Raw genomic sequence first — 17747 nt, 5'->3', positions numbered from 1 at the left:
TGAGAACTTGTTGTCTTACCATGTATTGTACTATTGCGGAGTAGATTTTGGGGAATTCGGGAAACTTCTCAGTTCTGAAAAGAACTGTCCTGCTAACTGGAAAGTCTCCAAAATGTCAACAAAAATCTACTCCGCAGTAGTAGAATAAAGCAAGACAAGTTCTCAAAAGAACTTAATCTAGCCAGTCTATGGTGTTACCCCAAACCAAATTATACAATGAGTGATACATTATTATATGTTAGTTTTTCATGTCTGAAGTTATCAGGTTTGATATTGTTTCTATTTATCTGTGCACAAGGTATTTCGCCAAACTAAGTACTTCTTGCAGGACTTTGTAACAGCCACAAGGTAAAAATTCTAGAGTGTTGTTCTGACAAATATCAGTAGTCAGAATGAGTTCATTTATAAAGATAGACCATCAAATCTCCGAGGTAAATTGTTGCCCTATATCTTTGAACTGTCAAATAATAAATGTTATTAACAACTTGAAAGTATTAGATATCTATATTTATTCCCTATGTTTCATATATAATGAATTTGAAATTGAATTTAGAAAAATGAATTATATTATATTCCACTACTTATGTTAAAAGAAAAAACCGTTAAAGAGTCATGAAATTTATCCAATCAATCAACCTGTTAGGCCTCTATTGCCTTTGACTGTGACATAGGTTACATGTATTACATCCGAAGGCTGGTTGCATGTTACAGTCACTTGTGTTGGTCGTGTAACACAAGATATTTAAGTGGCAATGCATCATCAAGAAAATACTGAACATTTTATTAGTATACTTTTTTACTTGATAGATGGGATAGATGTGTAAATTATTAATCGGACATAAATTGCCTCACTGTTTCTACCTTTGTCTTCTTTTAATACGCATTTATGTTTTCAAGTGATATGTTGCAGCCCTATTCACAGTTCAACTCATTTTTATTATGATGCACTGTTGTTACCAACAAACCAGTGGTAACAAATATTTATATATTTACAGGAGATATATATTTGGTTTGCAGTAACACCATGTGTGTATCTACTTGCCAGGTAGAGTTTGTTCTTTAGAGAACTGTCTTGCTATAATTATATTCTTCTACTGCAGAGTAGATTTTTCTTGATTTTTCGGGAGACTTCTCAGTTCTAAAAAGGAACTGTCCTGCTTTTTAACTACTACCTGTGTTGAAGGTAGAAAATCGGCTGGGACTACTACTTTAGATTGGTAATAACTGCACTACCACAGAGTTAGTTCTTAATAGGTATGAACGTTTCAACGAGCTTGCTCTAGTCATCGTCAGGAGACTGAAGAGAGTCTATTTATATAGGGGATCAGAGGTTTCAGTGTAGAGTCAACACTTTGATTGGTTCTCCTGAACGTAGACCTGTGGTTGATTGTACAAGAGATGTTTTGGTAAAGGAGTTACATGGGTTACCAACCAGTCTGCTGAGAGGGTGTGACATTTAGTCGAAAGTTTTTTTTTGTGCTTTGTTCATAAAAGCTTAATCTTTTTAATTGAGGGGTTGATTGTCCGCTTAGTAACTGTGCAACTAGCAAAGCGCAAGAATGGTGCACAAAACAGCTCAAATTGGGCCTTCAAATTCCAGACTCCACTCCCTCTCCCATATGTGTGGCTGTGCGACAGGCAGTGCAGTGCCATGTACGTTTTCTTTATATATCCCCCTGCCCCTTCCCCCACAATAAATAACTAAATAAACAAATAATGCTAATAATTCCTGTCTACTGTTCACCTGATGGCAAAGTGATTGAAGCTGTTACATTATCCTGGTTTTTGTGTGGGTTTTTTTCAAGGCATGGAATGATATGGGATTCGAGTCATTGCATGGTGAGGTTTTAATGTATATTTGGTTTGTGGTAAACACCATGTGTATTGTATATCTATTCCGCAGTGTTAGAATACCAATAGCAAGACCAGTTCTCAAAAGAAAAGAATCCACCCAACAAGTAGATACACACATGTTGTTTGTGCAAATCAAATATGCAAGGAATTATGCTTGTTAACAAATTAAAAAGTGGAAATGCAATGGCGCAGTGGATGGATAGTTGTCCTGAGGGGTCGATTTTACAAAGAGTTAAGACTAGTCTTATCTCGAGTTACATGTAGGACGAGGTACTCGTCCTTACTTAGGACTGGCCACACGTTTTTGATATCTCCTAGGACTTTTGATATATCCTAACTTTTTTTGAAATCGACCTCTGATAACCACACAGAACATTATTTTGTGGAATTTCTCTCTCTGTGTCTCTGCAGTATTCAATCTAAACCGACACAAATGCAGTTATGGTGAATTAAACAAAATTATGTAGTGTTGACTAGTTGCCAAGAAAACTGCTGTAGGATGTTGGATGTATATAAGATGTAAATTATTTTTGAGCAGAGCGTGCAATGACAGGTTTTGATATAATTGTTAAGTCTGTAATTATGATCCTTGCATATTGCCAATAAGGAATTTGTCAGTGTATATGTGTCAGACATTGATTATTATATAAAAACTTGTTACATAAAATATCATTAAATTTAAAATAAATTCTTTAAAAAGAAAGTTGAAACTGTTAATTGCTTAGTCGTAGAAATTGGAAGTAAATTGTAAAATTACCAAGATAATTTCTGACTACGTTTATTATTGTTATGTTTTAAAGGCACTGGACAAACTGGTAACTACTAAACATAATTGTTAGCTTACAAACTTACTTGGTAATGAGCAATTGGAGGGCTGTCCATAGTATAAAGCCTTGTGAGAAACGGCTCCCTCTGAAGTAACATGGTTTTTGAGAAAGATTTCAGCTGAAGCCTTTACACCAAATTAGCCCAAATGTTCACGGGTTCGTTATTTTTGGATACACCAAGTGAGAATACTGGTCATTGACAGTTTACCAAACGTGTCCAGTGCCTTATCTTACGAGAGCTCCACACAAATACAGTACACATCCAAGCTGTGATAATAGATTGACATTTATTTGACATGAAACAAATCCATATAAATTGCTTAGCAGCCTAAATACTACAATAGCTTATATTGCTAAGACTGGTACCCACACTCAACTCGTGCTTAGCACAACATATTTTTTACTAAGCAGAATTATCTGCTGACAGCCAGCTGTATGCAATTGGGCCCTGTCGTGAGGATCGCACACTGACATTTTCCCCCAGTACCTCTTCAAAGAGAGGAGCAGAACCAATGTAACAGTACAAATTCTTATTGTCCATTTGTTGAAAGAGTCGGGGAAACATTTGGATGACGTTTGCAAAACCATGTTGCTTGCATACGCGATTTGACTAATCCATAACTCAAACATCTCTATTGTACACCAATCCATGGCAAGGTTGGAGACAACCTACACGACAACCTATAACAATGCGGATCAAATACAAGGGGGTTGGTACCACCTCGTTTCCTTCCTCCATTCTTACACAAGACCATTCTAAGCACAATAGGTCCATGACGTCTTTGGAGACATTCATTCAATCCACATGTCACGCATACATTACAGTACTAACCAGTAAAAGTGTATTTTGTGTATAAAGCTACAGTTTTGTTGTTTTAAGATTCAGTTTTTAATTAACAAACATCAGTCGGAGAGCAATGTTGGGTTCTGCTATGGTCGTGTTTGTGGCTTTGTGTCTGGCCTCTGCGTTCGCAGAAGGAAACGGTGAGTACACTTTTTCAGATGGTTTCAAGATGCAAAAAATAGTTAATGACCTGACGTTTCGACCCCTAGCAGACTCTTTCTCGAAGACTAAATGACAACACAACAAACATGAACTGGTAACTAAGTTTAACATAAGCAGCGAAGTGAAGATTTCAAGATGGCAGACAGATCATCTTAATTTCCTGTGCCTTTACAGAGATGTAGACAGAATCACGGATCTGTTTCAGCCGTTTACCTGTCATATTTTTATGGAGTCTCTTTTTATGACGTAATGCTGTTTTTACTAATGTCTTTACCGTGGTGCAAGTGTACAGTTGTGTTGATCACAAGGTAAACAAAAACATATATTTTACGAATACTTTGTTTGTTTGTTCATTTGTTTGTTTGTTGCGTGTGTTTTTGTGTTTTTAAGGGGTATTTTTATATATATATATATTTTAAGTTAAAAGGGGAGTGTAAAATAATCCAAACACTTGTTTGTTTTCAGTGGAATGTCCAGACCCAGGGATGCCGGTTGGAGGAATGAGACAGGGCCCGTCTGTATTTTCAACTGGAAGCAAAGTATATTTTGAGTGTCCCGACGGATTTGAAAGGGTTGGTTCCCCCGTGTCTGTATGCCAAAACAGTGGCGATTGGTCTCTACCTGTACCAAGGTGCATTGGTAAGTCATTATCTTAAAGGCACTGGACACTAAAAATAGTTACTCGAAATAGTTGTTAAGCATAAACACTTCTTTGGTAACAAGCAATGGAGAGCTGTTGATAGTACCATAGTACCAAGCACTGTGTGTGAGAAACGGCTTCCTCTGAAGTATATAGTTGTCGAGAAAGAAATAATTTCTCACTAAAATATTTGAATTGAATAAGATACCTCAGCTAAGCTCTCAAATTCGAGGCATCTGAGAGCACAAAACTTGTGCGATAAGGGTGTTTTTTCTTCCATTATTCTCTCGCAACTTCGACGGCAAATTGGTCCAAATGTTCACAGGTTTTTTATTTAATGTATATGTTGAGATAATGTGAGAAGACTGGTATTTGAACATTACAAACGGAAGTTAATTGGACTGTGAGCCCTTTTCAATTGAGTCCTGTTCAATTTGTGAGCCCTGCTCAACTTGGAGAGAGGTTCCTTTATGTTGTTTCGTTACTAACGTTCTGATACCAAAAAAACTGAATCACAGACATTTCCTAAATGTTGACCATGTCATAATAACGCAGTTCGTTTCCTTATTCAAGTTGGATATAAAAGCCGTCTTGTTGCGACTCAGAAAAAACATCTCTCGTCTTCGAACCACTTTAGAACGGGTGTGCCAGGTTCATTTTCTAGAAGCCTAAATTTGTCCCATCTCCTCTTCAACTTTTTTTTTATAGAGTGGACGTTCTTTTTTCTACACAATTTGAAATATCGAGAGGCAAACCATGATAAATCCTCAACAAATTGTGAGACGCTAATCTTGATGAGGGGTGCTGTGAGAGATGGTTACAATTTTAATTTTGGTTTTACCCAAACATGTGTGTGTTTGCACTGTGTCAGCACTTTACCGAGCTCTGTGAACAAAAGTACAGGCATAATATGGACCCTTCCCGTGAATTAATTATGCTAATTACATTTACGCATGCGTACAGACCCTATTGGTTGGCAAACGCCATAGAGATGTGCACTGAGCAGACGCGCAATCGCGTCTGCGTCACGCAGCCATTAGCCATGTACAAAACAGCGCGATTTTCCCTCATTTTGCCAACCAAAATGTTAGTGCGCACGCGCTGTGTGCAATTTACATATTTCATGGGAAGGGTCTATTACTCGGGTGGGATTCGAACCCAAGATCATTGTGATTCTAGAGCAGTGTCTTACCTTAAAATATGCATGAGTAAAACCAAAATAAATATTCGTTATCCCCGATGCTTTTATTTCAACAGCTGATTGTGATTCACTAGAAGCTCCAGCTAACGGTGATGTCTCCACTAAACAAGGCAAATATGGAAGTGTAGCTCACTTTCAATGTAACCATGGTTACAGCTTGGTAGGCGCTAGAGCAGTCACATGTATGGATGGACAATGGAACCACGAGACGCCATCTTGTTTCGGTAAGCCCCTAAAAAGTTTCTGAGTAAATTTTGAAAAACATAGTGCCTGGATGAGATTATTTTCATGTAAATCACGTGTTTTGTTTTCTTGCCATTTATGCAAATTCTACCGATGAGTCTTAGAGATTATTCAGTAAAATCGCAATGCTTTTTAAAAATTGTTATTCAGAGGAACACAACATAACTTTATACATAATCTGACAAACCTGTAGAAGTTTGAGATCGATCGGCCAACTGTGGGTCACGAGAAAAAAAGTGAAAACCGATAACACATTTTGCATGAAATGAATTTGTTTTTAAATGAGTAAAACGTTGGCAGAGCGATAAACTCCACACGGGAAATTGGTTTCAGACAGAAATACTTCATCTCATTAGACGGTATAAGTTTTATGCAAATCTGTTATCTTAAACGGTTTTTTCATACCAATTCTGTATTGTTCCTGTTCCCTGACTCTTCTTTTTGTATAAGAAAAAAGTATGTAATAATAATAAATTCGTTTCCATTTTGTTTCAGCTGATTGCGAAGTAGGTGAATCCCCATCAAATGCACAAACCAGTGGAAGTAGAGGTCATGGTGACATACAATATTTCAAGTGTCTGCAGGGCTACCAGTTGATTGGACCAAGCATGGTCACATGTAAAAATGGAGCTTGGAGTGAAGCTTACCCAAGTTGTCTGCAAGATATCATGGTTTAAATCGTAACTTTAATATGAAAACCGATGTAGACCTATAGGGCCTACTTGTATCATTCAATAATGTCCATTCCATACGGTTATGACAACTTTTGTAAAAGCAACACCAACAAGACAATCACTTTATGTTGATACTGTTTATCAACATTATTTTATTCTCATCATTTTAAAGACATTGGACACTAGTATAGACTGTGCAAGTCTCGCGCATATTTGAACTTCCGGAACTTTTGTGGTCCCAAACTTATGGAGTTTTACGTTGGGGAGATTTGTTTCGTCCATTATTTTAGTTTAACGTAATTTATGACCATGAAAATAACATATGTCATTGCAAATGTAATACTAATTAACAACATATATACAAGTAAAAATAAATTCAACAAAAACACGAAGAAAAACCGAAATTTAAACTTGACCTGAGGTCAGGTTACTTGAAAAAAAAAATTGTGCTGGGTTCTATTTCTATGGTAGGCCTAGTTTCACATTCGGGCGTAGATTTACAAAAAGGGTTTTAAAACATTTGAGATCAAATAAACATCCTTGTCTCAGAGTCTATACATAAACTATAACCGATTTATTGTATAATTATTTGTTTTAAAAGCTAATTTAATGAACGTTTAAATAAACGTTTTAAAATAATTACTCGCTTTATGCAAATGTTTAGTCTAGCGTCACTTTATTTTGCGAATAATTAATATTTGAAAAAGTTTACTTCACGTCTGATTTCTGCAGACTACATTCCACCATGACTTTAACTACGAACCAAAAATACCCCCTTGCCATTTTCCGATACAGAGCAATTACTTTTCAAGAATAATACTGCGGATGAATAGACATCCGCCCGCCCCAGAAAGTAACATCTGGATACACAAAAAGTTGCAACAGGAATATTCAGCCCTGGGGGTGCACGATGCACAAAGTGGATCTAAAAAAAGCTAAAGTCATATGAAACACAGGGAAAGGAAATGAAAGAGTATTTCCCTTAACAAAACAAATTCAGCTGGTCAACATTTATGTAACGATACACCGCTCTCTAACGAAGGATACGTGATGAATTTTATAGACCGTACTTTAATATGCAGCATCAGAGTCCAGAACACGATCCGGGCATAACAAACTAGAATGCACTTCCTAAATCATGAGTATTCTGTTACTCAGTTGAGCCCGTATGTATGGTGTGAGTCAAAAGAGGACGTCATCAGACGTTTTGTCCCAAAACACGCCCCCCCCCCCTCAAGAAGACAACATAAAATGTTATTGTCAGCTCACCATATTGTGACACTCAACATTATAATGTCGCAATAGTTGTGAGCTGTCAATAGTTTTTTCTTTTTGTTAGGGAGGAGGGGGTGGGGACACCAAAACTTCAGACAAACCCTGATGAAGGTCTGTTTTGAAATATGTATACAAAATAAACCTGTCACACTGGTAACAACAAAATGTGAATTCAATGATCTTTGGTGTCTGTTTGATGCTTGTCTGTTTTATTGAGTTGGACACAGTGTATAGTTATGCCAATCTCTTTCATCACATGGGAATCATGATCTCCCTACAGCAATTTAAAACACAAATATTTTAAGAATTGTTGAAGCACCATCTGGCAGTAATTTAAAGTCTTGGTTTCAGTAGATTTCCACTTGGGTTAACATGAACTGACTCAAGAGACATCAATCATAAAGTCTGCATTATCTTTGTGTCATCAACTCATTTATGAAAAATTCTCTCTTCCATATTTTGACTCCGTCCCGTGTTGGAAGTGAAAGAACCCCCCCCCCCTTCTTGATTTGTGAATTGCTGCTTCTTATTTGATTGAGTTGGATATATGCCCGTTATGTTCAATACAAGAGAGAAGTTTTATTTTGTTGAAGAAGTTGAAGCACCATCTGCCAGTAGTTCAAATTATTTGTACGCATGCAAAACTGTCTCAATTTTAACTATAGACTTCATTTACTGTACTTGTGTTTGTATCGGTGGTTCCGGTGTCACAGGAAATGGCCGTCGGAAATTCTGTCCCCCATACGGTTAATAAATAATATGGGCTAGATGAGGATGATTCAAAAGAGGGTGTTATCAGAAGAAGTTTGTACACAGTTTGCCATATTGGAGGACAGAATCTCCTACCACCAGGACCTCAGCGAACATCAAATAGTTTGTAGTAAAGGCGAAATGGAAGGAATGTGCAGAACACAAGCTGATGAAACGTGTTATCCTTTGGTTGGACTAAGCATGTCTCTGTCCTTGCTCAGATGGACTGAGGTAATGCCTAAATTATAATTGTGTTAATTTGAAACAGAAGGTATACTCATTTGCAAGAAGTTGCGATGGCATAACTCTGATGTATGTTATAATTGAGCTTAAAGGCACTGGATATTGGTAATTACTCAAATATTATTGTTAGCATAAAATGGAGAGCAGGATAGTAATAAACTGCGATAAACGGCTCCCTCTGAAGTAACGTAGTTTTTAAGAAAGAAGTAATTTCTCACATAATAAAAGACTTCAACTGAAGCCTTTTGTTATGCATCTGAAAGCAGAAAGTAATGAAACAATTAAGGGTATTTTTCTTTCGTCATTCTCTTGCAAATTCGATGATCAATATGAGCCCAGATTTTCACAGGTTTGTTATCGTATGCATATGTTGGGATACACCAAGTGAGACACTGATCTTTGACAATTTACCAAACGTGTCCATGCCTTTTTACTTTAAAGTAGTCATCTGACTTCTTATTTCACTTCTTAATTTGCAGTAAAACTAAACTCAGTCTTACAACTCATAAAGGAAAACTGTGGCCCTGTGCGGGTTGAACCTTTCAGAGTCTCCGTCCTCGTTGATTAGCCTGTTATGTGATTGGTAAGAAGATACGTCATCACTACACCGTCTTTACATCATAAGATTAATATCCCCTCTGGAGTAACAGACAGGGCCAATCAGAATAGCTATGCGATCAAGAGTTAATAATAAAAGAGTTCTTATTAGTTGCCGGTGACTCGCCTTAAAATGAAGCAAGAAAGTCGTACCTATAAAAGTGGAGACACAACGCGTGATGGTGTCATCGTCTTCATTGTGCGCTTGTATTATGGAGTGAGCCTTCGGCGACAAGTCACACACACCACGCTGATGAGGCTCTTCATCGTTTAACCTTGGTAAACTGTTAATAAAACTCAGTAAAATTCATTGACCTGTCGCAGAGGAGGCTTTCATTCACACAAGAGAGGTAAGGTTGAACAAATATTATTAGTAGATAGATAATTTTGGCATTGGACAGGAGGCCAATATTAACGCGTCACACTATTTTAAAAATGATTAACTAGCGTGTTATTGCAACGTTAATTGCTTGGCGAATGTCAGTAAAAATGTAACATGTTTAGTTGTAAAGAGAACATAGTATGAAGTTGGACTTTGGTTGTAATCCAAAAGTGCTCATAAAATCCCCGAAATGGAAGATTTACATGTGTATAGTCTTAACGTTAGTTTGGTTAATTCCAACAGTTACCGGAACAGATGGGAGGCTTGTAATTTTGTAAAACGTGTAGTGGCTTATACAATCACAACAGTTTGAGTTGTTCACAAAAAGTTGAAATTTTTCAAAGTGAGGTCGATTTTTTAGGTTAGGGCCTATGTCAAACTTATTGCGGAGGTCATTGCGAAGAAAAACTGTTGTATGAATCCTTTATTAAGACAAAATTAAGATGTTGTTTCTCTTAGTAGGGTTAAATGCACGTTCTTTGCAAATCAAAATTAAGTAAATCTGCTATACTGTTAATAAAAAAAAGTATAAATACTTTTTCAAATCGTGCGATTTTCCTTTCAACCCGATGTTTTCTTTAAAGGCACAACTCCATATAGTGAAAAAAAAGTTAACACCCGTATCATAATTGAAAAGAGTCTCCCGGACAGACACTCGATAGACAATTCGTTGGGTTCCAAAGGCGGATCCGGGGGGCATGGGGCAAGTTCTGTTTGCTTCTTCAATTATGTCTCCAATTGGCCTAATTAGATTGCACTACGTCAGAGCATCTAGATTGCAACAAACAATTCGGGGCCCTTGAGTGGGCCCCGGAACCACGCCGCAAAGGGTTCGCAATCCTTTTCTTATTTAACAGCCTATATACGATGAATATTCATTAGAGAATATTGTTTACAAGATTTGTCTTGTCACTTTATGCTTTCACGCGAAATTAAGTAAACTGGAACTTAATATTTTAATAAGTATGTTGTTCTGTTTAACTTTTTATTTGGAATTTTTGCTGTTTTCAATAAATTTTGTTCCCCATTTTATTTTACTTTTACAGAGGTCTTCAGATCAAAACAAACATGAATTTCGAGAACAAAGAAAAAACACTAGAGATGGTGGAAAAACAAATAGAAGAAGACCAAATCGAGTTCATTCGTTTCGAATTCGGTGACATGAGTGGTTTCTCTCGCTGCAAGGTTGTGCCCGCCAGACACGTGCGAGCCAAGTCAACCCGTGGAGTAAACATCCCATTGGTGCATCTAGCGATGGACCCTAGTTGTCATTTCGCTCAAGGTACGGGATACTCGACAGAGATTGGTTGGGGAGATGCAGCATTCCTACCAGACCTGAGCACCTTCCGCACCGTGCCATGGTGCAAGAACACGGCCTTGGTACTGACCGAGCCGTGCTTTCAAGGCAAGCCAGTATCATCATACCCACGGTACATCGCCAGGCAGCAGATTGACCGTCTGAATGAGATGGGTCTCTCTCTACTTTCAGCTCATGAGCACGAGTTCTACGTTATTGGAGCCGAGTCCAAGAAACCACTTCACGCTGGAAACCTGCGATCATCTCTAAGTATTTTCGCTGAAAGTGACTTATTGTATGAGTTTTCAAGATGTTTACAGATGACTGGTGTTGACGTGGAAGCTATAGACACGGAGGTTTCTCCCGGTCAAGTTGAGATAACTTACAAACCAGCCTTTGGTATCCGAGCAGCTGACAACGCGCATATCTACCGTACAGCCATCAAGGAGATTGCTCAGAAGCGAGGCTACATCGCTTCATTCATGTCCAAACCGTGGTCAGATCAGTCCGGAAGCTCTGCCCATTTTTGTCATTCTCTCTGGGATACCGAAGGAAAGACAAGTTTAATGCATGACCCGTCTATGGAGCTTGGTATCTCCGAGCTGGCCGAGCACTGGATTGCAGGTATCATCGCACATGCCCCAGCTATAAGTCTACTCATGGCACCAACCACGAACTGCCAGAAACGAACTGAACCTAATAGTTTTGCTCCAACCAACGGCACATGGGGAATAGACAATAGGACCTGTGCTTTACGTCTTAAATCTCAAGGTGAGAATGGTATGTATCTTGAGAACCGCATGGGAGCAAGTGCCAGTAATCCTTACCTGACCCTAGCGGCCACTGTTGCTGCAGGTATAGATGGCATCAAGCGATCACTGCCCCTCCCTCCCAGGGTTACCCGTGACGCCTACAACAACGAAGACGTACCTCCCGGTACCAAGGCCCTTCCTTCTAATCTCAAAGACGCTGTTGATGCTTTCCAAGGAGACATCGTAGTTAGGGAGGCATTCGGTGAGGAATTTTGTCGAGCCTTCCTTGCCATTAAGCGGCTTGAACTTGAAATAGAACAGGAATCATCAGAAACCGGGAAACCATTGTGGGAATATAACAGCTACTTTGTTATGACGTAGTCCTGAAACAATGCAGTTTTCAGAAATCACATATTACTTTATAGGAACTATACAATGGTACCCTTTAACTGTAGAAATTATTAGAACTGTTGGTCTATCAACCTGGTTATTTATAGAATAAAGACTGCTATTTGAGTGTTATGAATCACACGAGTACAACATCATTTGTTTCAATAAACCCAATGTATTGGCTTAGAACTTATTATGTTTGGTACACCACGCACTGGCGTCCAATGTTATAATAATATAAATAGAAAAACTCCGATGTGCTAAAAGTCTTTTACAAATGTGTTAACTTATACCAGGCCTAATGCCAATATACAAAATAAAAATTACAAGAGCTTATTATTTTGCCACGGTGTAAATAATATTCTGTTTAAGAACCGTCTTGATTTTTGTCAATTTTGATGAGATTTGCAATGTTGTATATCTCGTTATTACAAAACAACTTAGCTAGGCCTCATCTCTTCCTCTGTGCACTGTTTTACTATACGGAAACGCATATATATTGACGTCACTTAAATAAAAAAACTTTCACTTTAAGTTTTGGACTTACCGTGTACGTACACTATAGGTTTGGATTTAATTTATACGTACACGATAAGCTATCGTGTACATATACGATAAGAGAGGGATTTTTGTTATCCATGTGGCGACAATACACTTCCGTATAATGCAAAGACACTATTCACAAAGAATCACCACGAACTCTCTCTTGAATTCAACCTAGGCATGAAAACCATTGCAAACCATTACATTTCATTGTAACCCCAATCCTTCCAAAGTTCACCCAGATCAAGAAAGCCTTTTTCATAATGTATCTCTTATCTCTCATTTGATTACACACTGCAAATCCCGTTGGTCAAAAATTTCCCAACTTTTTTGCCCAACGTTGTTCAAATATCAACTGACTACATAATTGGGCATAACTTCACCACTAGTGGTTGGGCAATAACATTTATCAAATAGTTGGGCAAACAATTTGACAAAACAAGTTGGTCAAATCATTTTACCCAACAGCTGGGCAAAAACTTTTGACCAATAGTTGGGCAAGTTTGTTTACTATAATATGTTGGTTAAAATGCTGCCCAACAATGTAGTCAGTTTGATATTTGAACCAACGTTCGGCAACCGTGTTGGGCAACCCAACAAAAGTATCAATGATTGACTATTTGTTGGTTACTCCTTTATCCAATAGGAGACTTTCCAACGCTAGGTGGCAGCAGACATACCGGGTAAGTTTCCATTGTTTACGTAGTTCTGAACATGCGCATAATTCTGAGAACAATGGATTTACCCGGTAAGTCTGCTGCCCTCTATCGTCCCAGAAAGTCTCCCATTGTTGGTTAGGCAAAAAAACAAAAAAAACGTTAATCGCCCGGATTTTTCCAAAAAAGAGGAAGATGAAGGTTTTTTTTTTTTACGTAAAAATGTGATGCAACAAAAACTTCAATCTGATAGGTGCAGTCTATAATGTTTTCAGCCAGCCACTCTTCTTCACTTCTGCTTCAACTTCTGCTTTGTTATATCTGCTGGAAGCTGGGCAGCGTAGTATTTTTCAATCTGATGAGGAAAATTAATTATTTAAATAAAATTAGAGTCAGCGATCAACAGCGTTCATTCCCTTTTTATTTTTTATTTTGTTTGCTTTTTTTTAAATTACAATTTCCGAATTATATTGAGTCTATATAATTTTGTCGAGTAACTGAGCCCGATCAAAAAGTCTGGAACACAACGGATTCAATCTAACCCTTGCATTTCTATCGTTAACGACTACGGACTGTGCAGCCATTTCCCCAACACGGGAGTAAACATCAAACTATTGCACGGTGGGCTCCTTCCTACTTTACTTCTGAAAACTAAACTGTGTCACTACACATGAATCAGTGTATTATATGGGTAAACCTTTAAATATTGGTTGATGTTAGCATCTTACCTATAACGTTTCAGAGAAGCACTCAATTCCCCAATCTCGAAGAGTATTTTTGACAGCCAGCCGCCATGAGCTTGCTTTTGGGTGTGTCTATAGGCCTATCACATACAGTACGAACGTTGTACATTGTACACTAATACTAAATCATTATTATGCGCACCGGGAACTTTGCCCAACAACCAGAAAGCTTTGTGCACAACACCATTGGTTACTGTGGTAGTTTTGACAATTTTCTCGGGCAAATCTTGCCCAACTACAATAACATATAGTGGACCAACCAGTTAACCAATAATTTGGTCAACTTTGCCCTAGCGTGTTGGGTAACGGGTTTGTTTAACTAACGTCCATTATTTGTGACCAACAAATTAGTATACTGTAAAAAAATTCCCGTAAAATTTACGGGAATCGGTTGTGCAGCGAGATGCCAACCGATTCCCGTAAATTTTACGTTGCGAACCGTACACAAAGTTACGGTGTGCCGTGAATTTCACGGTGAGAAAGCTGTCAATATACGGTGCGAAGCATACATGAAGGTACGGTGTGCCGTGATTTTCACGGTGAGAAAGCTGTGAATATACGGTGCAAACCGTAAACGAAGTTGCGGTGTGCCGTAATTTTTACGGTGAGAAAGCTGTCAATATACGGTGCAAACCGTACATGAAGTTACGGTGTGGCGTGACTGTTACGGTGATAAAGCTGTCAATACGGTGTAAACCGTACACGAGGTTACAGAGTGCCGTGATTTGTACGTCATATTACACGTTGGTATTACTGCCATGGGACCGTATTTGACAAAGTGGAAACTTACCGTAATTGTACTGGCTTATTACAACTAGTATAATTACTCCAATGGTATTGTATTTTAAAAAGTGGAAAATAACCATATGTTAAAGGTACGATACAGCTTTGGTAATTATCAAAATAATTTGGCAAGAAATATCATTCTAAATAATTTTCAACAAAAAACTGCAAATGAGATAATAATCTCCCTTCAAAATAGTTCCATGTTAAATGCTGATTTTCAAGAAAAGTTCTGAACACCATCAAAAGGCAACAACTGCTTTCGATTTGGACTGATCGAATTCAGACGCTGCATTTGGTGGTCTTCATAACACAATATAAACATCCACATAGAATAACTGATGAAATAGAAACCTTAACAGGTTACCATTGATGTGTATTTTGAAAACTAGATGACTGGAATTGGAATGAACTCATTGTTTCCAGAACCAAAACCAATGATCTATCATACCTTTAAGTAATATACCATGAGCACGGGATTGTACAATAGAGTATAAAAATTGGGTAACATGAAAACAAAATTTAATTAAAACCTGTCAATTCATGAACAAGGAACAAAACTGGTTTATTGTTTTATCTTCGAACTTGGAAGCACTGTAAAAAAAACATACACATTTTAATAACACAATATTTCAAGGCCTTTTCAATTGTTGAATTTCTGCCAGGTCAAATCCAACCAAACTTTATGAATTAAACAATACACAAAACAAAAACAATTTTATGGTGGTATTTTTTTCACTAATCCACCACAATCTCCATAGAATACAAAAAATAAATAAATGCCTGGTTCACAATTTTACATTGTTTTCAATAGAGCATTAGTTTCAGAATGAGTATTGCGAAAATCACATGAAACTTCTACATTAAAAGTTCGTTTGCATGCGTGTAAGCAGTTTCGTCTATAAGGAAGTTAACAACTTTTAACTTTTTGTCCACATGAGTCCATATTTGTTTAAATTCAAATAATGGTGGTATTTGTTTCAATAATCCACCAAACATTTCATCAAAATAAAACAAATAGTAATAAAAACAATGCCTGGCTCATCAATTACACATTGCTCCAAATTAGATCACTCATTTCAGAACAAGTATTTCAGAAATCACATACAACTTTTGTATTTTCAGTTTGTTAGGAAATTTACAACTTTTAACTTTTTTTTGTAAATTCTAATAATGGTTGTATTTGTTTCAATAATCCACCAAACACTTCATCAAAATAAAACAAATAGTAAAAACAATGCCTGGCCTACCAATTTCTAATTGTTTAAAATTTAGAGCATTTATTTCAGAATAACTATTTCAGAAATCACATACAACTTTTGTGTTTACAGTTTTTTAGGAAGTTTACAACTTTCAACTTCAAGCACCATCAGAAAGTACTATAAATGCAGCTGGTTTGCATACACCTCACTGTTACATCCACTCATGGTCTGCGATATCTTGTTGATGAGAGATGAGAGCCAGGACCTTTGGGCTCATAGATGCCTCCCCCTTTGACCTTCTTCCTGAATCAGGGTTAATGCGTAGGAAGCATCTGCATGAAAAAATATGAAAAATGTGAAGTTAATTATACAAAAATGATAATGGAAATGTACTGTACGTTTACAATATGAAATTCCACAAGGGAACTGGTAGTTTGCTACACTACGGTGAAATGTGAAATGATAAGTAAAGACTTTAAAGAGAGACCCTCAAAACAACACAGATCACATCGATATACATTTATCATCCATCCATTACATCATCAGTAATGTGACATACATCACGTACAACATGTCATGCGTAGTATCTGACGTTAGCCTATCCTGAAATTATACTAGTGTCAATGACAATGTTTAATATTTTTAGATTTGAAAACAGAATATGAAAAAAAAGTATGTACGCACCCCAGATAGTAACCGCATAACAATTTTAGTAAAGGTTAACCTTTTACCTTGCACAAAGTCTCAACTGACTGACTGACACTGACACGGTGTGTGCATGGAGCGGAGGAAGGTGATGGTACCGGTACCGGTACGGTGAAATGTAAGAAAGATGTCAGAATCCACACTTAGCATACACACGCGAGCACCTTTGACATCGAGCTGCTGGTGTTGATAGGAAGGCCGGGTGTGCGAACACATCCACTAGGCTGATCAGAAACAGTGAAGTACTGTCGACCATGCACTGGAACATGGTCCATAATAATCAATCTCCCTCTGCTCTATGGTTTCTGGTAAATCTAGTTACTCTAGGTGCCCGCCTGAACTTGCTCATAAGCATTGCGCGTGCGCGGTGATCCCTATAGTTCTTTCGGTGTTCCCAGATACGGATTTTGGCCGTAAAAGGCTGGCGGGCAAAAGCGAGAACGGTAATTCACCGTCGAAATATACACATTTTTTTTACCGTAAATTTACGGTAATTCCTTTTAGACAATCCCATGGTGCATTGCGAGCCGGTATTTACGGGGTTGCACCGTAAAGTCATGAAAAAAATTCGTTATCGCCGTAAAAATTACGGTAATTTTTGTAAACGATCCCATGGTGCATTGCGAGCCGGTATTTACGGGGTTGCACCGTAAAGTCATGGACAAATTTCGTTACGGTAAAACACCGTAGCTATTTACGTACTTTTCACCGTAAAATCACGGTAATTTTGTACAGTGATGCATTACCCAACACATTTTTTGACTAACAAATTTGCAGTGTAGTTTCGTGTCTGCTATTGAAAGGGAGTTGTTCCCCTTTAATATTAAAGTCAACAGCAGCTGGGAGCCACTATAATATTATTTACATGAACCATTGCAATGCAAAAGTGCACAACGCATGCGTAGAGCCTGTCCGTAAAACCACAGTTAGTTAGTTTTATGTGGTTAATTTCATTAATAACTGTTTGTTATGTGCCGGTTATGT

The 17747-nt window shown here is 37.7% G+C and overlaps 2 protein-coding genes and 1 long non-coding RNA gene across 3 annotated transcripts; 2 read left to right on the top strand and 1 right to left on the bottom strand.

Annotated features, from left to right (window-relative positions):
• The first annotated feature begins 3095 nt into the window (after positions 1 to 3095).
• LOC117293779 (E-selectin-like) lies at positions 3096 to 7858 on the top strand. Its single transcript, XM_033776218.1, has 4 exons — positions 3096 to 3665; positions 4153 to 4326; positions 5585 to 5752; positions 6267 to 7858. The coding sequence occupies exons 1-4, from the start codon at positions 3599 to 3601 to the stop codon at positions 6446 to 6448; spliced, it is 591 nt and encodes a 196-aa protein (XP_033632109.1). The 5' UTR covers positions 3096 to 3598; the 3' UTR covers positions 6449 to 7858.
• A 1660-nt stretch (positions 7859 to 9518) lies between these two features.
• Positions 9519 to 13319, top strand: LOC117293729 (lengsin-like). Its single transcript, XM_033776157.1, has 2 exons — positions 9519 to 9660; positions 10739 to 13319. The coding sequence occupies exon 2, from the start codon at positions 10761 to 10763 to the stop codon at positions 12120 to 12122; it is 1362 nt and encodes a 453-aa protein (XP_033632048.1). The 5' UTR covers positions 9519 to 9660; positions 10739 to 10760; the 3' UTR covers positions 12123 to 13319.
• Positions 13320 to 15377: 2058 nt separating this feature from the next.
• Positions 15378 to 17086, bottom strand: LOC117293681. The gene is made up of 2 exons (XR_004519455.1): positions 16790 to 17086; positions 15378 to 16390 (listed from the first exon to the last, which is right to left on the bottom strand). It is a non-coding gene; the product is annotated as an uncharacterized LOC117293681 (long non-coding RNA).
• Between the last annotated feature and the right edge of the window lie 661 nt (positions 17087 to 17747).

Source organism: Asterias rubens, chromosome 8, assembly GCF_902459465.1.
Source record: "Asterias rubens chromosome 8, eAstRub1.3, whole genome shotgun sequence".
Classification (NCBI taxonomy): Eukaryota; Metazoa; Echinodermata; class Asteroidea; order Forcipulatida; family Asteriidae; genus Asterias; species Asterias rubens.
The sequence above is the reverse complement of the archived record's forward strand: the minus strand, read 5'-3'. Positions and strand labels throughout refer to the sequence as shown.